A 27,739-nucleotide genomic window follows, 5' to 3' on the forward strand; every position below is an offset into this window, starting at 1 on the left:
TGTCGGTGCTAGGAAGCGATCACGCAGACCTAAGCAGTATTGCAGACAAACTTCGATTTCCCCTCATCTGTAGACCTGCGACTCAAGGTCGTTAACGGACACTTCATCCGAAGCCACGCCAGCCCTGCTTGCATACACACGCATCTTCTGCGCCTGGCTGAAATCCAAGTCCCCCTCCCTCTTGTCTTACTCCATGTTCTTCGCTGTTCTAAATAAACCTGCTAAAAGGCTATAAAATTTCTTTTCTCGACCTCGCTTCTCTATGCGCCAATATTTAAGCTGTCATGTTCGAGTGCTTTTCAATGAACTACATTAGAGGAGCCCATCATTATCCGCTACCTCTTTTGCTTGTAGAATTCTGTTTTATGCCTGTCTGGGTGTAGGCGGAGATGACGCATTTGTCCTTGATTTCCTCATAGTGACCAACTTGAACGTCCAAATGCACACGAATGATGCATTGAGAGCAGCCATCAAATGTAGTAGTCCAGTGTAGTCGCCATAGGTGTCTCTGAAGTATCCTGCGAATTAAAAAGAAAATGACGAAATCGCCATTTCCAAGATCATCAGATAAGTCTCGTTAATACTATTGCTCTCCAAAATAAAAAAATATTTCCAGCAGAACTTCTTTCCCGATTAATGTCAACCTTAATGCTATTAGCATTGAAGTAATGCGGCGATACACGGTACTGCCATTGCTGGAATGCGTGTGAAGCCGGGCTCTTCTCTCGCACTTCCCACCACACATACTGCGCCACCCAGCGCGGCCACCGTAACGTCCACGGTTGGCGTGGTTTCGATTCACACGAGCATAGGTGAAATTTAACCTGAATTAACGCAGCAAGCTGAGCGAGTTGGTAACTGAAAATATGCCTGGTGGCGGGCAGCGCAACCCGGAGCAAAGACAAACAAAGTAGACGATACGATATCATACATAAAGGTTTTCTTTCATCATTGTACAGCGTCACATATCAAGGTGCGCATAGCCAGCTTACAAAGTTTGCATCCAAGATGTTCACTGAAGAGCAACGCATGCCCCAGTGACCCATCTTTATAACGTATGGGTTTGTCGAAGTCTAGCACAAATCTAGTTGCACATACCCAGTGCTCCAAGTCGGTGTCGAAAGGGTTTCATTGAAGAGCGGTACATGATCAGTGCCCCATAGACAATTACGTAAGTAAGCGTCAGATAGGTTCGTTAAAGGGCGGCTCACAACTAGTGATACAAGTTAGTCCAATCGTTGATTTCCTACCCTGTTCCCTCAGCACAGCCACCTGCCGTTCTGCGCACTACATAATGAACTACGCTGCGGCCAAAGTTCGAGGACAAATTTGTGGAGCGACAGACGGCGGCCCGTCAGCCTCCAGAAAGTGCACCAAGTATCCTCACAACGGTAATCGCGTTATCAATTGCTCTGTCAGGTCGAAGTATAGCGAAATTGAAAGGGCCATGTGCCCATGTGCCCATACACTGGTCACACGGTGGTATATATATATATATATATATATATATATATATATATATATATATATATATATATATATATTAGGTTATATGCCTCGGCTAAGGGCAAGAATAGAAAACCCTCCAGCACCGCGTCTCGTGCGCTGGTCAGATAAACCTGTGGTGACAATCCGGAATCTCCTGTTGTGCCGTCACTCATAGTTAAACAACGGTGCCGTTTTGGCATGCCGAACCACACAAGTAAACCGTAGTGATTGTCGTGAATTACGATATCAGGAACTTGTAAACACTTAGAGCCCAAATATACTCACCGATCAGTAGCGGTCGGAGAAGAAGAGATACGCCAGCGCAAAAAAATGCACCACCCATAACCACCGGTAACGTGCCGATGCCAAAGTCCTTGACCAAGGCGGGTGGCAGCAGGCATGATCGTGAGCCATACGTGGCGCCCACGAATACAGAAGCTACAATCATTTGCGGTAGTGTATCCGCCCAGACGAGCCACTCATAAGCGAGTCCTTGCAATGCGAATCCAAGTAGCATGAGAGATTCATATGATAAGATACGCGAATCAATGGCGATGCCCACTACCGATCTGAAGGCGACGTCCGCTGCGGAGAAAGCTTGGAGCAAATATACCGCATCTGAAGGATTCAGGCCACGGTCTCTGGCTAGGTCTGCTGGAATCAGGACGAAGACTCCAGCTGTTAACAATACGGCTGCGTAAGACAGTGCGTGGACAAGAAAACATAACGTCAAGATTTGCCTTGCCGTTGTAGGAATACTAAAATGTCGAACAGGCTCCTTGGCTTCCATGAGCCTAATACAGCTTTTGTGCGGAAGTAGACCAGTATGTGATAGGCTTTCTTTCTGTTTAGCAGTACATGGTGACGATCGATCACAGTTTGAAGGTTGTCTTATGCACTGGTGATCATCTTCTTCTTCCATTGCCCTGTGGCCATCTTCGACCGAGTTGGCTGATTCCATCGAAACGGCAGCTGCGTTTCTTTCGTGCTGCACTTCACATTTCGCCGCTCTCCTTCTAGCTTTCTGCTTCGTCAGCCATAAAGGACTTCTGAGAACAATAACTGCTGGAATCGCATTGAGGAGAAGTGCTCCGTAGAGAAGGAAAGCACCGCGGACACCGTACGTTTTTCGGAAGAACTCGAGCAATGGCGAAATAGCGACGGAGTTGAGGCCGAAAACTGTGAACATTAGGCTGGTGGCCGTTGCTCTTCGTTTCTCAAAGTGTTGGGCCACCAAAACATTGCAGGACACGAACAAGCCGCACATCGCACCACCTGCATGAAGAAAAAAAAGAAGAGGCAGTTCATACTGGAGCTGAATATTTAGTGCTGAGTTACAACACAGGTTGAGCATTTACTAGGGAATACTAATTTAAAGCAGCGAAATGAAGCAACACCAAACATTGTAACGTGCTCATCTATTTACTCTGACGATATGAGGAACAACTCAACGAAACTGTATTAAAATTGTGGCCGTTATATTAAATGTAAAGATTAGGCAGATATATAGCTGGCTGGGGCAATTTAATTAAAGAGAACAAAAACGCCAACCAGAATTTATTGGTAAAAATAAAAGAAACCTGACTTTTTGGAGTCCGGGTCCTCCACCGTCAGTCAAACGGGTCCTCCTTAAGGGGTGATTTGGCGTGAGGCAAAGCAGTGCTTACATGCGTTTTTCGCGCTTTGACACGCGCTTTGACAAACAAGCTTCTCGTAATATTAGTGAAATCATGGGATACACAGCTGTTGTATCACTACGTTCCTGCGTACCAGTGGTAACTCTATTTTTGTGGACGATATTTTTTGGACTTAGAAAATGAAAAGCAACGCAGTTGATATAGAAAATGCGTTACTCTCGCCATACCGCAATGGTTTGTATGCGAAGAAGTCGTTCTGTTTTCTTGACTTGCAAATGTCACGGGTTTTGTGCACTATACATATCTATAGCCCTGGACAATATGAAGGTCGTGGAGTTGCACGTCGAACATTAGAGTGATGGATTGCATATAAGATTGTATCGGTAGGGGTGTGGCAATACTCATATGCTTAAGAATATTACTTGTTGGATGCCCAAAGTGCCAAGTTCTATAGCAATAGAGAGCACTATAGAGCTCTTGCGAGAAAAATATTATGAAGTAAGGAGTTATATTCATAAACTACACTCGTTTTCTCCATACTCAGCTATGGTAACCACAAGTAGGTAAAAATTTGCCTTGCATCCCGTGGTCGGCGTTTTGTGACCTATACGACCTGTTACGAAGCAATCATGCCACGGCGAAGCGTAAATTACCATCTGGACTTGGTCGCTGTATGTTAACTACTAAACCGCAAGCGAAGAATGATCTAAATCTCAGATTCTTCAGTTCCTGCGCAATTGCCACTCAGAACTAGTTTACTCGCTAGCCACCAGAATGAAGAAATAACCAAATACACCCTGAAATGTGAAAGGAAAGAATGGATGCTTTAAGAATTCATTCTTGCCTTTAGCGATAAGAGAGTGGAATAAACTGAGTGAATCCATTAGTAACAGCCCCTCATTAGATACATTTGCTAATTCAGTGGAAGAACACCTCCTTGCCTTACAGCTCTGAATTGGATACTCAGGTTTATTACCGATCTTCAGAGCCTAACACTTTAATCTATGAGTGTTCTTTTCGTATTATGCATCATACGCATGACTGCATCCTGTTTGTCATGTTCATTAGGTATTTTACATCACGTGTGTTTTCAGGTGTTTTTTTTCTTTTTATTGTTTGGTTTCTTGTTTTCTCAGATTCTTCTTTTTTATAGTATATTGTACCCAAATATTGCATTTGTGATGAACTACTTAATTCTTTTGTTTAGCGAAGCCAAAACCTTTGCAATACCACACTTATGATTATATAATGTATATATATTCTCTCTTCATAAATACTGCCATATGTACTTGCCCTTGCTGTTATAATCCCAAGAGGGATTGGCAGTATGTGAAATAAATAAATAAATAAATACGATGGCACCAATGTTCTAAATATTAAGGGTTATATAGCATGGTACACATAATTATAATGCAAATATTTATTACCATGAACAAATCCAAATGAAATTGTGATAAATAGCAGGCTCTTCGCTAGGTAGCACAGGCTGGCCGCAGTTCCTACCAGAGACGAGCACACCAACAAGACGGCCCGGCAAGTGAAACGCCTGCAGAGGTAACCAGCTATTGGACCTGCATTAAAAAAAAAAAACGCAACACTGTATGCGCGCATGGCTGATGGAAAGATCGCATAGACACTTTAGGGCACGATTTCGTACCTGCTGCGGTTGCTTAATGCCTATAGTGTTGGGCTGCTAAGCATGAGGCAGCTGAATCGAATACCGGCCCCTACGGCCACACCTCAATGGAGGAGAAATGCGAAAACACTTATGTACTTAGACTTAGGGGCACGTTAACGAACCCCTGGTGGTCACAGTCGTTCCTGAGTCCCCCTCTACGGCGTGAATCATAATAAATCGAGGTTTTCGTGCGTAAAACACCATAATTTGATGTGGCACGACTTCGTGCCTCTAAGAAACAAGATGTGGCCGTAGCTTATTCGAGTGTGCAACAAATCGATGCCCACAGTTATGCTGACATATGAGCTTAAAGGCTAATGACAGGCCTACTAAGAGCTGCTAAATGAGTGTCAGGATTCCAAGTTTCTTGTAGAAATGGACAATATTATTTGGACTTCATAGTAAGCGTCTGCCTAATGAATGAATAGAATTTATTGATAGGAAAGACAGAGAGGTCGACCTGAGCTAGTGCGCTCTAGTCTGCTACTCTGTACTGGGGAAGAGGGAAGGGGAGTGAAAGTATTGGGATGGATGATGATAAGAGAAGTGGTGAGTGCTTATGTACATGAGACAGTTGCCTCGCTAGAGCCTCTCGTCGAGCTTGGTGTCCTGCAGGAACTTCAACAATACTTTTGTGGCACGCATTGAAATTACAGTGTCAGGCCATGGGCCGAGAATAGCTTCCTCCGACAGTAGTTGTCTGCCAACGCTGGCTAGGAAACTGTCTAACGTCCTTCGCTCCAGCATATATGCTGGGCAGTCGCACAGTACGTGTTGCAGTGTTTCGGGCATCTGGCAATGTGCACAATCAGGGCTGTTCGATTGGCCGATGAGGTGTGCGTAGCGACGGGTGAAAGCAACGCCGAGCCGAATCCTGTGTAGCAATAATGTTTTGCTCCGTGTAAGCTTCGGGGGCAAACAGAATTTACCGTCTGGGTCAATCATACGTAGACGTCTGTGAATGTTATCAGAGTGGGCTCTGTAAGCCTTTGTAAGGTCCTGCATGAGTGCCTTGATCATGGAGTTGGTGTCAGGTCGCGAGTAGGCAATCCGTACTTCATCACAGGAAGGGGAGGCCGATCTTGCCTCACTGTCAGCGAGTTCATTACCAAAAACACCACAATGGCTAGGCACCCATTGAAATGTGATCACGTGGCCACTTAACTCGGCACTGTGATAAAGTTCGACGATTTCCAGCACGAGCAGATAGTATGGTCCTTTGTTTAAAAAGTATTTTAGCGCCTGTAGCGCTGATTTGGCATCACACAATATTGTCCATTTATGGGGTGTCTGCGTTCTCATAAAACGGACAGCCTCCCGTATTCTAAGAAGATGGTGTTGTCAAAGTATTAAAGCCGGTTACTGAGCTACGCCTTTAAAGATGTTGAACTCATCGCGGAGCATGGCGCGTGAGGCTACTTTTGGGGTGCGATAGTGTACGCGTTCCAAAATAGAACGGAGGCGGTCCGTCCTTTAAGTCACGTAATAGGCGGCATGTTCCGTTCCGTTCGTCCGATAGCAGGCGACACGAAATGATTGACAGCAGATATCACGTTACAGTTGACGTCGTGGCGTTCGGCACGGTTCAAATTGACGAATCGTATATGGCTCGGTGGAACGAACCGCCTCCGTTCTATTTTAGAACGCGTACAAGATCGCACCCTTGATGTACCTGCGTTGGCATTTTCCCTCATTACTTTGGAAAATGTATTAGATCTGATTTATTTTCATAAGTGGATTCATTGACGGGAAGCGGAAGGGGAAAATCCAGCACAGCATCAACAGAAGAAAAACCAGTCTCAGTGCCGGCAGCTCGCGTGCTCCAGTGCTGCTTTCGTCTGTTTCTGCTTCACTATATACATATATATTATGGGGTTTTACGCGCTTATACAACTTTCTGATTATGAGGCACGACGTAGTGGAGGACTCCGTAAAGTCGATCACCTGGGGTTCTTTAACGTGCACAAAATCTAAGCAGACGGGCGTTTTGGCATTTCGCCCCCATCGAAATGCGGCCACGCTGGCCACGATAGCCACTAAACAACCACGGCGGGTTCTGCTTCACTACAATAACCTTTGCGACGAAACGGAGCACTGAAGGCGAAGAGATAACTGGACAATCGTGATGTAGCTTCAGGCGGCGGACGTGGACCATCTCGAGGCCATGCATGCTCTTCTCCAAGGACGTCTGGTGTGCTCAATGACATATGTGATGGGAGACCGGCACTCGATGACGCAGTATGGGCCGTCATACTGGGCCATAAACTTCGAAGTGAGGCCAGGGGAGTAGATAGGTAGTCGGCGCCAGGTGAGGGAGCGAGCGGTGAGTCTGCGCAGGCTGACAGTTGTCGCGGCAATCTTTCTGGATGCCTTAATTTGTGGACCTGAATGGGGGGGGCCAGCTGGTGGCACTCTTGCGCATGCTGTGCGACTTCCGAAGCTGAACTGAATTCGAAGGCATTTGGACGGTACGGGGAAATGAAGTGAAATGTGGAGTATGTTTCGCGGCTGTACAAAAAATTATGAGCGATTTGACTCTGCGATGGTGGATGAACAGAGAGACTGTTTAGCACACAACGCAGAGGTGACATGGAATTTTGAAGAAAGGTGGGAACATATTTATTGTCCTGATCAATGGTCATCGTGACGATAGGTATGCACGCACATTCTCGTATTACCTCTGTTATTAAGTGCGTCCATCACGTTCGACAATGAATGGCTCATAGCCCGTCAAACAATGGCTTAAACCAACGCGAAGAAAAAAAAACTGGAGGACGCTTAAGCTTCGCCTTCAAGAGTGGAACGCGACAGCGTTCCCGTCGACCCGCCAAGGGATGTAAGACAATGGGCTTCGGCGCAGCGACTACGCGCCCCGCATTGGACGCGGTAACATAGAGAAAGAAATTTCAACAAGAGCGGACACTCCCATAGAGCCCAGCGGCCGAATTGACTGTAGCACACCAAGCGGATGTTGTTGACTCCTTCCGGTTTCGGTTTTGGGCGCGCGCGTTTTGAAAACCAGTTGGTACACGCCGCGCCGGCTCCGCTGCTCGGCACAGCATTCATTTCTTTTTTTTCGCTTCTGCTGAACCTCGCGTGGCCTTCGCGTGGAATCGTTTAAGTAGAAACGATTGCGATTGACCTTTACAAGACTGCGCCGAATCTGTCAGGTGCAATTTCCTAAAGAAAACGAAAAACGTCTTCTGAAATGATGGAATGTTTATTTTGCTCTATATAAATGCTCGTTCCGGGCTTCTTCTGCATTCATCCAAAGTTGTGGCACCAGGTAAGCTGCAGTCATTGCCGTACGATGCTCCACCGGATGCCATCAGCTGAAAGAAAGTAAATTACAAGCATGTATGATTTCCGTATATTGACCTAACAGGAGTATTGCGTGTAGAGGCGAAACGTGCGTAAGTGGTGAATGAGCGGCATTACAGATAAATTGACTTTTACGTACATTTCGCAGCAAAGACCCCTCCGAAACAATGCCATAAAATCTGAACATCCGATTTTCAAGCACCCCTCCTTTCCCGGGCATTATTTCCTGCACTTTAAGTGCACAAATACACGGGTGACTGCGCGTTTCCAAAACAACTTGGCCTCGGCCGACACGATGGTACGCCAAGTACACAAAGGTAGCTACAACACAGGCTAGGCCAGACCATGTTACACGCTCGCAGAATGCCTTCTAATCGCACTCAAGTCAGACTCGTCGGTGCAATGCCTGTTTTCAGTCGCTCAGAATACATCAATGTCATGTTCTTGAGCTCCTCCGTGTTATCTTTCACGCGCCCTGCCGGCGCATGCAACACTCCCATGTTATCACTCTCGGCAATCGCTCGTCGCGTTTTCGAGGAGCCTGAGTACCGCAATAATGTATATGTTGTTGCAGGGCTATAAAATGCGTCACAAACTTGTCCCACTAAAATTCAGTACACGCAAAACTAACTCACTGTGGCCGCGGCCGCGGCTTGCTTTTTTCGCTAACAGCTTCACAACCCCAGGCGCGGCGAGCAAGCCTCAAGGTATCCCAAAAAGTTACCAAATAATTTACAATACTTTTTTCGGGTCAGAGAATGCGTCACGAACTTCTACCAGTAAGATTCAGTACACGCGAAACTGCGGCACACAGCCGAGCTGCTTTTCGCTAACTGCGTCAATAAGCCGGGCGCGGCAACCGTGCTTCTAAACTACCCCAAATATAACGACGTTAGTTACAATAATGTTGGGGGCCACAGAATGCGCGAAAACTTGTCTGTCTCAGGCGCTACGACGTAGTGCACGCATGCACACGCGCAAATGCGTCACACGGCCGAGCCGGTTTTCGCTTACGGCGTCAATAAGCCGGGCGCGGCAAGCGTACCCAAATACTACCGAAATAAGTTACAGTAATGTTGCGGCTCATAGAAAGCGTCGCAAACATCTCTCAGGACGAGGCATTAACTCAAATTAACTGCGCCAGGACGGCGGTGCTGTTTTTCGCTAACTGCGCCACTCGAACTAAGCCTAAATGTGATTAAAATGCGCCGCACACTGTCAAACACAATTTCTCACCGCTCAAGCCAGTGGGGCCCTGGACTAGGGGCTCCACCCACTCGCTTTCTGCATTTTTTTTTTCTCTTTTAAATAAACGTTTTGATATATATATCACCTTGCCGTAGTCCAGTAGTGCCGTGTGGAAATGCAGACGACACGCAAGAGAAGCATAGAGAAGGCCGGGAGCACCCCAAAAATGGGCTATATCCAAAACAGACGGGTCGCCGAGCACGCGAGCTTCGCACGTACGACCGTCCTCGCTCACTCCTGCGGCTTGTCTGGCGCATGACGTATGCACGCGCGTCTGGCGTGCCGCTAGCTTGTTGCTAGGCAACGCAACAAAAAGTTGCAAAATATAAGTTCATTTACACGCAAAACTTTTTCACTTTTTAGTGGGAAGGAATAAAAAAAATAAAACGTTGTCTGGAAGTTTATTTCACATTCTTTTTTTCTGATGCTCGCGTGAACTAAGGGACGTTGTTGAAACTAGGCGTGACGTGTTTCCTGTTGCCAGTTTTTGAAGAGTGTCCCCTCTTGTTGAATTTCTTTCTCTATGGCGGTGAGCGTCGAGCAACGCAGCGTTCGGCGCGGCAACGAAATGTGCGCCTGAGCAAGCGACGCACGCCTGAGCCTTAGAAGAGCTCGTTTCTAAGGCAACACGGCATTCACTAGAGGCGCGTTTGTACCGCTTTGAAGCATGAAACTCGTGGCTCAGTGGTAGCGCCTCCGTCTCACACTCCGGAGACCCTGGTTCGATTCCCACCCAGCCCATCTTGCAAGTGGTTTTATGCGAAGCATATTACGAGGGCTCAACCCAGCTCCTCAGGCGCGGCGGTGACCATGAAATCACGTGACACCGTGACGTCACGACAGAGGAGAAGTGGCTTTGGCTCAACTCTTGCAAGACGGGCTGGGTGGGAATCGAACCAGGGTCTCCGGAGTGTGGGACGGAGACGCTACCACTGAGCCACGAGTACAACGCTTCAAAGCGGTACAAAAGCGCCTCTAGTGAATGCGGTGTTGCCTTAGAAACGCGCTGTTTCTAAGGCGTGCGTCTCTTGCTCAGGCGCACATTTCGTTGCCGCGCCGAACGCTGCTTTGCTCGACGCTCACCGCGTCCAATGCGGGGCGCGTAGTCGCTGCCCTGTAGCCCATTGTCTTACACCCCTTGGCGGGTCGACGGGAACGCTGTCGCGTTCCACTCTTGAAGGCGAAGAAGTAATGCATGAGTTGTTTCTTCGTCTAGCCGAACCAAATATAGCCAAGCAACAGCAGTTCACCAGGCTAAACAGTGGTTCAACAACTAAAATAAAGGCTAGTATGCTTCGCATCCTGGGCTTAACCTTACCTAAGCCACAGCCATTTTATTTTTTTATTCATGAAGGGCCTGCTGGGATTTATCGCTCACGGCCAACGCCGCCGACGCCGACGACACCGGCTTTTCTGCGACACGAGCTCCTTAACGCTGTCGCGTTAAAATTAGCGCTGACTCCCCACTACGATGACAGAACAGAAATGAAATACTACACTGTAATAGGTGTGGCAACGGATCCAGCTGTGGAAGAAGACGATACTCGAGCCATTGTTGATAATGATAGTTGCTACTGATGATGACGACGACAATATTTCCTCTTCCCAATGAATAACTCATACCGCCTTACATAATGAGCGGTAACGGAGCCAGCTGAACAGGGAGACAAAAACGAACGCGTAAGCTTTGGCGTGAGCGCGTTCGCGCGGTAGCGCGGAGGGATGCAAACGAGCTAGTTCGCGGATTACGGACGACGGAAAGGCCCTAGCCATATACCAGTTCGCTATAAAAAATCAAATAGAGGAAAACAACACACTTAAATAATGGTAGACTGGATCGCCATGTTATATGCGCGCGTCACAAAGGGAAGAACGACACCCCAATCGGTACGGTCAGGATCAATGTACGTGCACCGCGAGCATGTCTCGCAGCGTTCCGTTGACGCGTTCCGCGGTTGACGCGGAACGCGTCAACCGCGGACGCGTTCGTGACGCGGACGGTTGACGCGTTGGCCTGGCGCTGGTAGGCAGTAAGCGTTGCGGTCAACAGAACGGCACGAGGGGAGAAGCTCTTGAATGATTTTCGGGCATAAACACGAGGTCACTGTCGCTCACCGTGGCACAGCATGACGCAGAAAAAAATGACATCAATTGAGTCAGTCCACGTCATGAGCACTAATCCCAGGAAGTGCAGCTTTGTCTGCGTTTGGCGTTAGATGTGACCTTTCCGCAATTATCCAGCGAATGCCCCCAAGACAGCCTGGAACTGGGCCATGTAAACCAATTTCAACACGGTCAAAAGCGCGAGCAGCACATCGTCATGCCAGCAGCGGACTGGGGATACTGTGAAACGTCTTCTGTCATTGACGTGCAAGACAGGACTGACAGTATTTACGAATAAATATGTATATTGTAGTAAAGAAGAACGCCTGGAAGTGAGCAGCAGGACTGCCAACAGCATCGCGTGCCGCAGAGGCTCGAGCTTAGAGTCCGTGCTCTGTGAAGCGCTCTACCCGTCGTCGGCCCTTTGCGTATTAAACACCGTTTATAATTGGTCGAGGTGCTGGGTCTCCTTAAACTGTACCCTACCAAAACTCTGCACTCGGGCGCTGCCTTCGACCGTGCCAGACACCGACCAGCAGACGCTCCAGCCAGCGCCAGTTCACTGCGCTGGCACTATTTTTATTTAATTTTTTATTCACAATACCTTAAGGCCCATTGAAGGCATTGAGTAAGGGGGGAAATAGTAATTACATGACAGAAAAATTGCAAAGGGCAACATCGTCATAGAATATTAACACGCAACGAATTCACGTTGAGAATAAAAAGAGGAACAGCGCAATGCAGGAGAAGCGAGCAAAGAGCACAGGACAGAGCGCTGACTAGCAACCAAATGCTTTATTTGCAGAAGCAGCATATAAAGACACCAGATGTATTTATATGCTGCTCCTGCAAGTAAAAATTTCGTTCCTAGTCAGCACTCTTTCCTGTGCTCTTTTCTCGCTTGTCCTGCGTTGCGCTGTTCCTGTTTTTATTCTCGAGATGAACCAACCAGCCCCATCGAACACAACGCTAAGAATTCAGGTTATCACGGAATATGTCACCATTACAGACCATTGCAGTGTGCAGTAGCTCTAGGTAGTGATGTTGAGTTAAATTACTGATAAGAATTCAGGCTATCACGGAATATGTCACCATTACAGAACATTGCAGTGTGCAGTAGCTCTAGGTAGTGATGATGAGTTAAATTACTGCGTTTGACCATGAATGTCCATAAAACTAAGCGCGTTGTGAATGCTTCGAGATGTGCGCACAGGAGCATGGAGCGGCAAACAGCGAAAGGTATTACTGTAAATGTACCCATTAAACAGACATAAAAGAGCAATGACGCGGTGATCTTCCAATGACTGAAGCGCAAGGTGTTGTTTTGATCGGGTAGTGCTCGATAATAGTCGTTGTTATCAAAGATGAATCTGGCTGCCCTATTCTGAACGGCTTCCATCATATATCGATAATATTGATATGTTGACCATGTGGATAAGGTGTATTTTAGTTGAGGGCGAGCATAAGTAACATATGCTAATTTTCGTACATCAGAGGGCGCGTTGCGCAAGTTTCAACGCAGGTAGTCGAGAGATTGAGAAGCTTTGCATGAGACAGCTGCTACATGCGATGTCCCGGATAAGTCTGGTGAAAGGTAAATGCCGAGCTATTTGTACGATGGGGCAGTCAAAACTATGGTATTATTAATCGAATAGCGAAACACTGAGCTAGGACGCTTTCGACTAAACGAAATTAACTTGCATTAGGAGGCTTTAAGGGACACCTGCCAAGTTAGGCACCATAGCTAGATTAATTCAGTCATTATAGAGAGTATAATGATCATCGAAACCTTTAAAGTTGCGGTAGATGACGCAGTCGTCTGCGAACACCCTGATGATAAAAGGTTAGTGGGCAAGTCATTGATGTGTATTAACAAGAGTAATGGACCTAGGAAACTGCCTTGGGGGACACCGGACGTGACGTCGCAAAGGTTGGATGAAATGTTGTTGGACCACTCTCGATTGCTGATGCAAAGACAAGAAGTTACGTAGCCAAGACAGTGTGAAGGAATCAATACAAAGGACAGACAGTTTGAAAACCAAACGGCGATGAGGTAAAGTATCAAACGCCTTAGCGAAATCAAGAAAGAGGCAATCGGTTTGCTCGTTAGTGTTCATGTTAAAGTGAAGGTCAGTCGTGAAGTAAAATAACTAAGTGTCACATGAGTAGCCTTTTCTGAAGCCATGCTGATTATAGAAGAAAAGTTATTTGATTCAAGGTGACCGTAGGTATGAGAAACAATAACACGTTCAGGTAATTTGCAGCATATGCATGTTAGTCAAATGGGTCGATAATTACGGGGCGAGTGCTTGTCACCGGATTTATATTCGCCAGCGGGATCCTACCATCCTAAGCGGTTAAGGCGACAACGACGTTGAAGACTGGCTTGCGTACTAGGAGCGGGTGAGCGCCCATAACAAATGAGACGACTCGATAAAGTTGACGAACGGGGTTTTCTATCTCGCGGGTATGGCCAATATCTGGTGCAAGAACCTTGAGGCGGATTTCTGAACGTGGTCGGCGTTCAAGGCAGCGTTCACAGAAATACCTAACCGCCCCACCGTCCGCAAACTAGCTGCCGAGCAGCGTTTTGCGCAACCCGCGCACAGGCAGCGGGTGAAACTTGCACCAGTTACGAAGAGGGCGCTGCCGATCTGTGCAAGCGCGTTAACGTCACCATATCGGAAGATTACCGAATAACGCACATCATGGGCTATATTCGGCCAATGCCTCCTTTACTAGATGCCTGCCGCGTTGTCCGGTAGCTCGGCTCCGGGCCCTCTCCTTTTTCTCTCCTCCGCGAAAAGGCAACGAGCGCCTCTCATGGCGAACGCCTGCAACTTGCAATCACGTGTTACAGCCTCCGAGATTAGCGCGGCATCTGTCATCGTCTCGGAGGCCCACAATAACGCCCGCTAACAGACGCCCGCGCATATAACGCGCCGGCGGATGCATTCAGCCGCCGCTGCCACATCCGCCGGAAGTTGAAAAGGCAACGAGCGCCGCCTCACAGAATTTATGTTGAGCTAACGTCACTGAGGGAACCGCCGCTACAATGGGAAAGCGAGCAACGCGGCGGGCGTCTAGTAAAGGAGGCATTGATTCAGGACATTCCGCCATTTTCTCCGAGGGCTAAAGTAGGCGCGATGCCTATGAAATGGCGCTGATGGCCCCCTTTGGTTTTCTTAACATGATGAAACTTTCACGTTCCGTTCCGTTCTGTTTTTTGTTTCCGTTGCCTTCTGTTCTGTATAAGGCTCATTAGCAGGATGACGAGGGAGATTGTAGAGGCCTACGAGATAGCAAAATTAGAGCAAAAGTGCGTAAGCAAGCCTTCGGTATCACTCTCGGAAAATGAGATACGATTCCTTGGTTTGTCTTTGTGACGATTCTAATACATGTTTTTTTTCTTTTTCTTCCCTTGCCTTGCACACGTGTCCGGTTCAACGAAATGTACCACTCAATGTTCTTTTTTGCTGTCACGTTTGTTTCCGCTCGCACGGCATATATTTACCGATGCGTGCGAAAATAAAATCCATAGTTGAAAGTGAAGTGCTGTGTCTGTGTATCTGTTTCTTTCTTCGTCCTCGTCCAGTCGCGCTTATACACTCTACCATGGATTCGAACCAACTAGCCCGCCAACGTGTTTTAAGCGAGTTCCTTTCTAGTACATCGGGCATTCCACCGTGGCATCTCGTTGAACCGTGCCGCATCGTCCCACTGATTGCTTCGGCAACTTGCAGAGCTCGCATGCTCGGCTTCTGCATCCGACACAAGATTCTGCCACCCAAAATTTTCGCATTATTCGGGTGCTGCCAACCTTCGACTAACCACGGCATTCGAATCTGCAAACTGATTCGCTCGGAATGGCAGCGACAAGTGCGAATTTACAGAGAAAACTTGCGGTTACTTCTGGAACCTACAACAAGTGGGAACTCGTGGCGACAGTTCTCCCGGATCATCGGCCACATGACGAAATTCCTATGGCAGCATGCTCTTCCAAGCCTGAGACAGCGACTACAGAAGAAGACTGCAGCATCGACGAGCCAGGTACACATCGTCGGTGACGTGACGCTGCCAAACAAGGTACAGCAAGTACTCAAATGTGGGCCGAAGTTCGCGACTCAGCCAAAGAAGTCTGCTCCCGATCTGTTGGCAATGGTACGCCAACTGTCAAAGCGTGTACCTGAAGCCGAGTCGGAAAGGTGTGTATCAGAGGCTGTGGATGTGCTTACGCGGTCCCGTCCCCTTAGCGAAAAGTTCTCCTTGAACAGGACTGTTAAGTTCTTGAAGGACAATGCGCTTACACTTATCCCTGCGGATAAGGAGGGTGGTTTCGTGGTGATGAACAGGACACTGTATAATTCAAAGGCTCGTGAAGCCATTTCGTCAACTTTCAGGGTCCACAAGGACATAACACTTAAGAAAGTCCAAAATGAAGCAAAAAGGCTATGCAAAAGCTTCAAACTAGATAGCTTATCCCGGTCTATTGAAAAAAGCACAAAGGGGGACCTTGAATTGTTTTTCTCTGCACAAACGCACAAGCCGGAATGTCCCCTCAGAGTGACAGTGTCCGAGAATGCTGCTTGGCCGAAACATGTAGCGACGTACTTACAAAAGCACTTAAAGCTCTTGCCAATCGACGACCCATTTTTGGTAACCAAGTCAGAACAAGTAGTGGAATTCTTTAAAGACTGTCAAAACAGAGATCTGGTCGCTTTTTCTATTGATTAAAAGATCTGTACTATACCCTCCCACAGAATGACGTGATGAAATGTGTGCCTGACTGCATTGACAAGTTTGGAGCGGTTCGTTTTCAAAACGCTTGTGGTTTGACTAGCGAGAGATTTTTAGAACTTCTTCGTTTTTATGTTAATTCGACTTACGTGACTTGGGAAGGAAATGTTGTGAAACAAAAAGATGGCATATGCATTGGGTCATGTATTGTTCCCTGCTTAAGTGACTTGTTTCTAGCTAACCGTGACCAGGTTCTTGATGAACACCTAAAAAATGGCACCGATGTCGCGAACGTGTTCAGATTCGTTGACGATTTTCTAATCATTCTAAATAACAAATCAGACAATTTTGACTCGCTGGTTTCTGAAACCGTAACCTCATTCACTAAAGTGCTGTCCCCTTTGTCTTTCACACATGAAGTCCCCATAGGCAATTTCATAAGGTTTTTAGACTTGGGATTGTACTTTTATCCACAAATGACATGCTGGAGTCATCATACGAGAGGCAATAAGTCAGTCCTACCATTTCATTCTGCTCATTCAAAACTTGTAAAACGCGCAGTAGTGACATCGTGTTTCAACAATTCTTTGACGAAGTCATGTGACCACAAAATGGAAGCCAGTCTCAAAGAGCAGGCCAAGCGCCTGGCAGATTCTGGTTACCCGATGCGCATGCTAACTTCTGTCGCGGAGGGCTTAAGCAAAAAGTGCAAAAACGCGTCGAATGCAAGCAGTACCAATGCTAGAGCAAGGAAAGTTGCTGTGGTACCATCCATTCATTGCATTTCCCATAATCTCAGAAGAATAGCGGCGAAATCGGGAGTAGACGTTGTTTTCTCTGCCCCTGAGCGTCTACAGAAGCTATGCAAACAGGTTAACACAGAAAATAACAAAAACCACTCATGTTCTACCTAACATCACAAACAATTTGTAACCTGTACTCATAACGTTGTTTATGCCATCCCACGTTCATGCGGAAGTACGTATATTTGTCAAACCGGCAGATGCATCAACGAGAGAATAAAGGAGCATCAATACAACGTCACTAAGGTAATCTCGGGCCACTTGGGTATTAACTGCCGAGATTGTTCCTGCGAGCCCAAGTTTGAAAGCACTTCCGTTCTGTATAAGGCTCATAGCAGGATGACGAGGGAGATTGTAGAGGCCTACGAGATAGCAAAATTAGAGCAAAAGTGCGTAAGCAAGCCTTCGGTATCACTATCGGAAGAGGAGATACGATTCCTTGGTTTGTCTTTGTGACGATTGTAATACATGTTTTTTTTTCCGTTCCGTTCCGTTTTTTTTCCCCTTGCCTTGCACACGTGTCGGGTTCAACGAAATGCACCACTCAATGTTCTTTTTTGCTGTCAGGTTGGTTTCCGCTCGCACGGTATATATTTATCGATGCGTGCGACAATAAAATCTATAGTTGAAAGTGAAGCGCTGTGTCTGTGTATCTGTTTCTTATTTCGTCCTCGTCCAGTCGCACTTATAAACTCTACCACGGACGCCTAAGAAACTCTGATATAGGCAATGAACATAACATTCCCGATAAAGCAAAACAATCTTTCTCCTCAGTAAAAATAAGGCCGCTAGCTCAAAGCGTACGATTATTCCATGGATAACGCTTCTCGCTTCCGTCGCCTTCTGAGTACAAGCCCTGGTCTGCTTCATTACAGAGCTTTAGAGTACCGTTTGTCGCCTTACGTACGTTAAACGTAAGCAGCTTTGCGGGACGTTACGGTGCGTGTCCTTTCAAGACTTTTAGTTTACCTTACGGAAACATAAACGTAAAGAAAGCGTTATAAAACTAGGCGCCATCTGGTGCCTCGTGCCAAACGTATCCAAGCCGAGACAATTGATTAGCAGCCATCGTGCTGTTGCTATGTGGATGCGTCTCGTTAAGCGTACGGGCGCCAGAATCGCGGAACGATATCAGAAAATGGACGCGCTATGCGCTCATAACTAACGTTTCAGGTGAGTTTAGAGAAAGCGAAAGCTCATTAAATAATTGCTGATGATCAACGCGAGTGCAAGCGTATAGCCATCACGAGAATTCACGCGGAAGCCATGGGTGCCGCCATGTTCGACAACGCTATTTATTAGCGTCCGTAAACATTACAGACGTTAAACACACCAAGTAATACACGTTATCATAGCGCACGTAAACCGCGGAAACCCAATAACGTTTCGAGCATGCGCAGTGAGGACGACGCTGTTTCTTTGCGTGCGCAATGATGTTACGTTTGGTTGCAAACTCTAAACTAAAACACTATTATTAGAAAGTTTTAGTATTGCGTCATGACGATACGTACGCTGCACGCAAGTACTTGGCGGAACGTAGGAGCACGTATCGCGTTATGGCTTTTAGTACTTAAGCGGGCGAGCGTTAGACGCCGGGCGCGTCTCAGCGCATTGGCCGCGTCCGCCAGTACGTCAAACCGTCGGTCGAAGTAGACGCTGTTGATCTCGCTAACGTGATGTAACGAGTGGGCGCGTTCCTGCTTCGTCGAACTATATTTAGGCCTTTAAGAGACTGTACTTTTCATGCGGATGAAATGCACGAATCACATCGAGCAAAATAAAAACCGAGTACTTGCTTTCTGAGGCTGGCACGGTCGTTCGGAACGAACTGAGCCAAAAGCAGGTCGAACCTTTCGTGCAAACCGCACACACTGAACATTCTCTCAAAAACAAAGTTTTTATTTTTGCTATGCATTCCCACCGTGGAGGATCTGGAAATGGCTTCTGCGCGTTCACTTCACAGAGAAAAGCAAAATCCTAGGCCATTGAAAAGTACAGCCGTCCGCTGGTCGCCTTTCACGCTGCCATTTTGCGAAACTCTTTTGCTTCGCGCTCCCGAACAAACGATAACCACAAAAGCGGAACGCAAGGCTCCCTACATACGCACGCAAGAATCGGATGCGTGCGTTCGTAGCGGCCGCGTACGCATCACGTACCGATCGTGTTGCGTTCTGCACAAGCGCACTTGGCAGAACCTAGCGGTCTGCGTACGCTACGTACGCAGTACTAAAGCTGTCTGTTAGCTACGTTGCGTGTCCCAGGGAGAGGGAATGGGCCGTCGTATATTGGCGTCAACGCACTCGTTTCCTGCCATGAGACAACATACGCGACCTACCGGTGCTGAAGAGCGTTCGCTCTTGGCCGCGTTATCGCTATCTCGTGAAGTGCAAGTGACGTAGCCCGACTCGTCTGGTTGACAAGCGGCCGAATATCACCGATAGCGTTGCGCGCACCAGAGGTATCCGCTTGCGCGACTCAAGTGCCGGCGCTTCCATCTCCTGTTCACTTTGCTCATTACTCGCACCGCGATAGGAAGCATCTTTTCGTACATTTCTTTTTTAAAATTAAAGATCGACCATTGTCATAACTTGTGATGATGCGAAGAGTAATTAGACAGTTTTAGTACTGCGTCATCACGATACGTAGGCAGCACGCAGGGGCTTTGCGGAACGTAGGAGCGCGTGTCGCGTTAGGGCTTTTAGTACTGCGAAATGCCTACGTACGTAAGAGGGCGAGCGTTAGACGCCGGGCGCGTCGGAGCGCATTGGCCGTGTCCGCCAGTAAGTCGAACCGTTGGTCGAACAAGACGCTGTTGATCTCGCTAACGTGATTTAACGTGCGGGCGCGTTCCCGCTTCGTCGAACTATATTTAGGTCTTTAAGAGACTACTTTTAATGCGGATATAATGCACGAATCACATCGACAAAAATAAAAACCGAGTACAGTAAAAGCTCGTTAATTCGAACCGCAAGGGGAAGTCGCTTCAGTTCGAATTAACGAAAGTTCGAACTAACGAAAGTGAAGGAGAGCAACAGTACACTGCGATTTGGAAGCAGTAGGGCATGTCAGAAATTTGGCGAGTCAGAAAATGATGGCGTGTGCCACGGGCACACGCCATCTTCAAGTCGAAGCTCTGGGTCCGACTGTGCCACACCACCGATGTCCACCGAAACGAACGTTAGCCGAGGCTTAACACCATCACAATGAATCGCGACGGCCGATACCTCTTAAGCTGAAAACAGAGGTGCACAACCGATGAAGACTGCCGAGACAAAGACGCTGAACATGTGAAGGTGGCGAAGGTCCTGATTCGTTGGTTCTTGATTGCAAGCGCAGCTGCGACGTACTTAATTCGCTGTGTGTTGGCGCTTGCCGTGCCATCTCCGCACAACATTAGCAGCTGTACAAGATTTGCAATGCCTCCGAGATTCGCAACGGGCAGGAAGTCTCGGAGGTTACGTAGAACGGAGAGGTGGCAGCCGCCGCTGCCTTCTGCCTGACCCCGCGTCGGTGAGATTTTTTTTCCGATTTTGCCTTCTCTCGCCGTTCTCTCCGTTTCGGAGGCAATACAGCCTTGTGTGTAGGCAGTAGGCACGTTTCTCTGGCCGTGTGCCAGGCGAGCGTAGTTCGAATTATCCGTGAGAGAACCTTCTCGCGTTCGAATTAACGGACTTTTTTATACATAGACTTCTGTGGATCTTGGCAGGAACAAATCGTACAGTTCGAATTATCCATAAGTTCGAATTATTGAAGTTCGAATTAACGTGCTTTCACTGTACTTGCTTTCTGGGCCTGGCACGGTCATTTGCGACAAACTGCGACAAAAGCAGGTCGAGCCTTTCGCGCAAACAGCACACACTGAACACTTTCTCAAAAACAAAGTTCCTATTTTTGCTATGCATTCCCAACGTGCAGGATCTGGAAATGGGTTCTGCGCGCTCACTTCACGCAGCAAAGCCAAATCGGAGGCCATTGAAAAGTACCGCTTTCCGCTGGTCGCCTTTGACGCTGCCATTTTTCGAAACTCTTGTCTCGCGCTCTCCCGAACGAACGAGAACCACGAGAGCAGCACGCAAGGCTCCCCACGTACGCACGCAAGAATCGGATGCGTGCGTACGCAGCGGCCGCGTACGCATCTCGTAGCGTTTGTGTAGCGTTCTGCACATGCGCAGTTTGCAGAACGCAGCGATCTTACGTACGCAACGCCGTTGCGTACGCTACGTACGCAGTACTAAAACTGTCTATTAACCTTGATTACAATAGAGACGCAGCAGTGAATGGCTGAGAACGTCGCTGAAGGTTTGCATTGTTCAACGTGTATTATTTTCAGTAAATGCATTTTTTTTTAAATAATCGGCCAGATCACAAATGCCAAGGCCACCCGGCAGGACGCAAATGCTATGAGCACGCCTTCTGATCAAAATATTTTCATGAGTCCAAACGACAAGGAAAACGCGCCGATACGCATGCCTCTCAGCCACCATTGCATATAGCTGCTCATTAGCGCAATTCGCGTGGTTCGTGGCCATGAAGGAAGGAAAACGTTAGGAGGGGGCATTGCGCAACGCGATACGAGCCGAACCTTGAGGCCCAACAGGTGATTGCACGTCAAAGTGCGCAGTTGGTTTTAGTGTTTCCGCTCTGAAGGCCGAGCCACAGCAGGGCAGCAGAAGAAGCGTGGAGCGAAAAATAACAACTGGCCTAGCCAGCGGGAACCGAATGCTTCTGCAAATATCGGTTCTTGCTCTGTGATCGTGACGCGCGATGTCACGTGTTGGGCCAGCACTGAACAAATGTATAGGTTTCACGGAGCGTTCGCTTGCCAAGGCTGGCTGCGTGACGTAATGCTCTCTCCTAACTTCTTTCCTTTTTCGATGCTTGTATCACCAGAAATTATGGCGGAACATCTCTGCGATTCAAGACCAGCGCAACGTCACGCAACGTCAAATTGACGTTTATGAAAGGGCCCTTTCTGTGACGCTCCTCAAGAGATATTCCTTTAGCCAACCAAATGGCGGCTATCTTGGCCCGCCATCATATATTCCCGAAATTGTTGTTCCATTGCACGGGCTTCTGCACGCTACCACTCACGTTCTTTTTAAAGCGCTAACGTCGCTGAAATGGAGGACCAGAAAAAAGTATTAGTCTAGAGAGTTTCCAGGTTCACGTCACATTTTCCCATCTTGATGAAAGCGCAAAGTTGAATTTCGCAAAACTTCCGCTTCCCGACACAAATTTCAGTACACGTGTCCTCTCGACAGCCAATCAGAGAGTCAACATGGAGGATAATGGCGGCCGTGCAGCCGCCGTACGTGTCGAGAATAGAGCTCTATGAAAGGAATTGATGATGAATCCTTCCATGTGCTACTGGCGAATAACCCGAACAGAGTTGTTGACGTTATTATCCTTTGTCAGAGCTACGACGAGCTACGGAAGCAGCGAACCTTGACGAGGCCTCGTTTTACAAGCGATGCGTCGATTTCAAGCCTGGCTATTGGTTCCGACCAAGTGTCACTGATCGCGCAGATCAATGTCTTTGTTCACGACTAAGTCGCACGACAGCTGCCCTCGTTCCCTTCACCCAGTTACCTGCCAGTCCTTTGTAATCCACTCTATGTAAGCTAGTTCATAGGGAAGTCACCGATGCACGGCAGGTTGCTTGCCAGCAGCCGCTTTTGGCCGCTTCGCTCACTTATGCAGCGGCAGCTGCAAGGATCAGCCAAGAGCCGATACCATCTTTTCAGCAGCCCATGCGTCGCCCTCTTCCTCCCGTCGCCTGGGTCGGCCTTCCAGTTGCGAACCCTGGCGCACGCACGACAATCGGGGCATATGCTTTTCATGTAGGTATGTCGGACACGTGGCAAGGTTCTGCCGCCGCGTGCACAATTATCTACGACAATAATCCACACTGGCACAATGAACTGACAGTGATCTACGAGTACGTCTTAAGCCGTTCGAGTCTAATCCACATTACACTCCATCCGACCCATCGCCAACTCGCACTCGGACTGACCGTCCTCGCCTCGACCAGTGGGGCTCACCATCCCTGCGTCGCCGGTGTCGTTCACCCATGTGTCAGCGGCCCGTATCTAACGACGAGGGAAACTAGGCTACGCCACTCCCGCGGCAAGAACTGCGCATGTTTCTAAGTACCCAAGTCCTTGTTTCTTACTGGCTGAGGTAAGGTGGAAGGTGTCGCTACAGTCGCTGTTGTTGAAGCCGGCGCAACTGTTTCTGTTACGGACACCAGATTTTGCCGATCACAGCTTATGGACGCCATGTCTGTTTCTGGATTGTCGCTTCTGACTGCAACTGCTCAACCTTAGCGTGTAGAGCATGTGTGCTTATTCATGGTGTTATGTACACCCGTGAGCAAAAGTATACGGACCAGGAATTGCGCGATAAAGGCGATTTTTTCCTCTGCCTGCGAATGCAACTGGAAATTGAGGACTGCAGTCCAGGCTTGGAATTGCGAACTTTCCAGTGTACTCGTCAATTTCAGTTTATGCATGTTAATTACAAAAAAATATAGTTTTTTTATCCCTGTGGTCCTCATACTTTTGCTCACGGGTGTACACCATAGAGTTTGTAGTTATCTCGTCGTGCTCACACGTAAGTATTTTAGGATAGGAGCCCAGTCGCCCATGGTGGTAGGCTACTCGGGCGACTGGTTGGCGTAGCAGACTAGATAGATAGATAGATAGATAGATAGATAGATAGATAGATAGATAGATAGATAGATAGATAGATAGATAGATAGATAGATAGATAGATAGATAGATAGATAGATAGATAGATAGATAGATAGATAGATAGATAGATAGATAGATAGATAGATAGATAGATAGATAGATAGATAGATAGATAGATAGATAGATAGATAGATAGATAGATCTCTATATCTATACAAAACATCATACTGAAATGTAGCCCCAGTGCCCTGGTTGCACCAAACCAATCTTGCACACTAATAAATGACACATTTTCTCCATGTTTCACAACAACTACTGTGGTCACCCTTCCTGACGTACCTTCCCTCGACTTCCCAATGAAGGGTGACATCATTATTGACTGGGTGGGAACTTCTAAACTCGTCGAAAACGCTAAAATACCATCCTGCGCAGGTGTTGACGGGATTAACAGCCAGTCGTTGAAACACACTAATACTTACTCTTCCCTTATGCTATCCTATAGTTTTACCCGATATTTGCACACAGCCATGCTGCCCGATGACTGGAAGGTAGCCATGTTGGTTCTAGCACACGAGACTGCTGATGTTCGCATTCCGTTACGTTACAGTCCAATATAATTAACATCTATTCAACGCAAATTGCTTAAACATATTATCTATTCTACCCTCGTCAGTCACCTCCACTGCAATTTCTTTTTTTAGAGACAATTAGTATGTTCTTTGAAGAAATCATTTTGTGAAACGCAGTTACCCGCTTTTACTAATGACATTTTTGCAGCTGTGCATCGTTCCTCCGTCGTTGATTGTACACTCATTGATCTCCCTAAAGCATTTCATACTGTGTCTCATACTTTGCGGCTTTTTAAACTTCGTAAACTAAGCATAAATGATGCCGTATTAAAATCGATCGAATGTTTTTGTGCGTGATCGCACATGGTACGAGAGAGTTAAGGACCATAACTCTAATCTTTCAACAGTAGCACCGGGCGTTCCTCAAGAATCTGTCCGGGGAACTCTCCTCTTCCTAAGCTATATTATTAATCTTGTTGAGCCGCTCCCTTGCATGCGTTCGAAAAGCCAATGTTCGATTTCGCTTCACGCGATTCGCCTAGATTGGCATAGGCCGCGATGTAGGCGTGGCCTAGGACAATCGCGTTAGGAGAAACCAAATGTCGGCTTTTTGAACGTTTACAAGATAGCGGCCTTGATTGCGTAAGATCATCCATCAGGCTGTTCGCTGACGACTGTGTTATATACAGAAACATTTCTAAACGATCTGATAGTAATGTTTTTCAGAATTACAAGAATAGCATTTCTCCATGGTGAGACACTTGGTTCATGCGACTAAACATATCCAAATGCAGAGCATTGAACGTAACTCGACTTCCTTCCAAAGCTCACCCGCATCCGTATATTCTTTTTTTTTTATTGGACTGAATATGAGGTGAGGTTGGCGGCTTTTATCGTGGTAAAGGCTACTCCTTGTCTCTTGACAAAGGAAACAAATTTGCGTAGAAAGGGAGCATAGCGACACACAATATGACACTCAGTAGAAGACTGGATGGATAATAAATGTACTGTCCAACAGTACATGAATCGCAAAGTTTTGTGCATGAGTTCAGTACACGTATGCATTATAAAGTCAGATATTCTGAACAGCCAAAACATACAACACTTGTAATACACTGCAAGTACAGAACAGAATTATACATATTGCGTAAAAGTTTGTCTCTGTATATGAATACATTGACGTACATATCAGTAGTGGCCTCCCATGAAAAACGCATATCGAACACATATCTAAGCATGCTAATTGCGTGCTTATTTTCTTGGCCGTAATTTTTCACTTTCTCCGGTTGCTTTAAAATTACGTCTGTATAAAACTCGTTCGAACTAAGATGTAATATGCGTATTCCGTATGGTACCGTAGCATAATGTCATTGATGAATACTCTAGAACCTGTTCAGAATCATTCTACCAGTTTCATTTTGAATAACTACTCTTGTGCATCTTGTGCCACACTTATGAAAAGTACCATATGCCTTCAAGATCTTTCCATGTGGCATCATCTTTTGAGGCCTTCCACTTTCCACAAAATATATTATGCAGACCAATCACTGCAACAAAGTATCTTCACTACTCCAAATCACGCATGATCATGCAATAATCACCGATGCAAAGCAGGCATTCCAAATTGCAGAAGTAATAAGCATTTGTATTATTTCCTCCCCAAGACCAGCTCATACTGGAACCACCTGCCCACCTGCATCGTTTCAATTCCGGAGCCCGTGTCTTTCAAATCTGTGGTTCTTAATCAATTATGTTAAATTATATTAAATATTATCTGTAGTGATTCAACGGCCCCGACAGTAACCAAATGAATAAACGAAAGCTTCGAAAAGTGTGTAAGTTTCCTAAGAATGGTGATCACACAGGAATGCGATGATGGGCTGGTTCACTCATACTTGAAATGTCAATCGTATTAGGGCGTTAATCATTTCTATAGTAAACGCTTTAGAACAAAAGCAAAAATGAACATTGGCGAGTTGGGATAAGTAGACCTTTTCGAACTGTAGCGCAAGGGAACAGAGAGTAACAGAAGACAAGGTAAACATACAATCTCTACACTCCACTGAATTTTATTAGGAATCGAGAGCTTAAATAAATACGAGAATTTACGCACGCAACATTTCTTCCAAGAAAAACGAAACGCCATTGACCAATCGCAATTGTCACACATACACACACACAAAAAAACAGAACATCATCAGAAGTGCAAACGGCATCATTTGCAACCGATGTAGGCAATCTCAGCCGGCTGTAGGCGAACAGAAGACTAAAACACGCGTCTAGTGCGTTGCCAATAAAATATGCCCTTCCTCTGTCGCTTCTAACATCGCGATGTCGAAACAGCAGCCTGGTACCATTGAACAGCGGCTTGCACCTGCACTGTTGTTCCCGTGTACAATTGGTTTTCGTAGCCAGAAACAAGCTTAGTCAGGTTTGTTCCATAGTGCGGAAAGAAGTAGAAAGGCACAAAACAGGTGGTTGCCAAGTCGAGCCCATCAAAATGTTTGTTCCGTCTAGTTCATCCCGATTACTTGTGATCGGCACTACATTTACTTGTGGTCGGCACTACTTAGGACAAACTAGCCGATGATTCATTCTTCATCTACTACTTAAAATTTCTGGCGTGTTCAAACCTTGTACAGTATTGTAGACAGATTGGACACCCACTGCGCTTCAACAAATTGCCGTGATTAATTCGATATCGCGATGTTGGTGCAAGGGAGCAAGTAGAGGAGTGTATTACCGGTAGGCTTTTGTAGGCCTACACCCGGCTGACATTTTCTACCTGAATCGCAAGCGATGTTCGCACTTCTATTGACATCACACATTTTGTGAGAATGGCAGTTCTTCAGAGTTTTGTAGTTTTTCAAGAAAAAAATATTCGGCTAGTGCGTGAGTAGTTCTCGCATTTTTGAAGGTTTGGTTTGCTGATAAAAATTCAGCTATGATGGAAAGGATTGTGTGTCGGCGTCGTTCGCTCTTGTGTTCAGTTTTGGCACTGCAGTTCGAAATAGTCAAACTACAGTTTACTTTACGGATCAAATAAGTGCCGCGAGAACGTTTCTGACAATAATGTGGCTTGAGAAAAGAAAGTTGGCTAGTCATCACCTACCTCCCATAACCATGATTGTACCCGCCAGGGACACCGGCCATGAAGCCTCTGCCCTGGTTACCCCGAATGTCTCGACGATTCCGTAGAAGAAGATGCCACCTATTCGGATCGTCGCCATGCTGAAAAAAAGCACCCAGGAACAGAACAAGGCGGTAATCCAGCTCCACCGAGAGTCCACTCCAAATAGAGGGTCATCCTTCAGCCGGCGTACACAAACCATCACGCTTGGCACGGGTACGGTGATAGTGAGTATTTCCAACCTTGGGGTACTTCAGCGCAGTCGCCACTTCGATGAACTTCCCAGAAAAAGAAGAATGGCCTATACGGTTAGTGTTTGCGGTTGATTAGCAG

General features: G+C 46.9%; 1 protein-coding gene across 1 annotated transcript; it reads right to left on the minus strand.

Annotated features, from left to right (window-relative positions):
• Nucleotides 1-363: 363 nt before the first annotated feature.
• On the minus strand, nt 364-27,739 carry LOC135918113 (monocarboxylate transporter 4-like). Its single transcript, XM_070524594.1, has 4 exons — nt 27,389-27,739; nt 4,553-4,696; nt 2,536-2,763; nt 364-518 (listed from the first exon to the last, which is right to left on the minus strand). Exons 1-4 carry the CDS (start codon nt 27,606-27,608, stop codon nt 364-366), a joined length of 747 nt encoding a protein of 248 aa, XP_070380695.1. The 5' UTR covers nt 27,609-27,739.

This window comes from Dermacentor albipictus, chromosome 8, assembly GCF_038994185.2.
Source record: "Dermacentor albipictus isolate Rhodes 1998 colony chromosome 8, USDA_Dalb.pri_finalv2, whole genome shotgun sequence".
In the NCBI taxonomy this organism is placed as follows: domain Eukaryota; kingdom Metazoa; phylum Arthropoda; class Arachnida; order Ixodida; family Ixodidae; genus Dermacentor; species Dermacentor albipictus.

Coding starts and splice junctions, on each gene's coding strand:
- LOC135918113 (XM_070524594.1), bottom strand. CDS start 27,608: ATGGTTTGTGTACGCCGGCTGAAGGATGACCCTCTATTTGGAGTGGAC. Junction 4,697..27,388: donor TACAATCATGGTTATGGGAG/GTAGGTGATGAC, acceptor TTTTTAATGCAG/GTCCAATAGCTGGTTACCTC. Junction 2,764..4,552: donor TTCATTTGGATTTGTTCATG/GTAATAAATATT, acceptor TTCTTCATGCAG/GTGGTGCGATGTGCGGCTTG.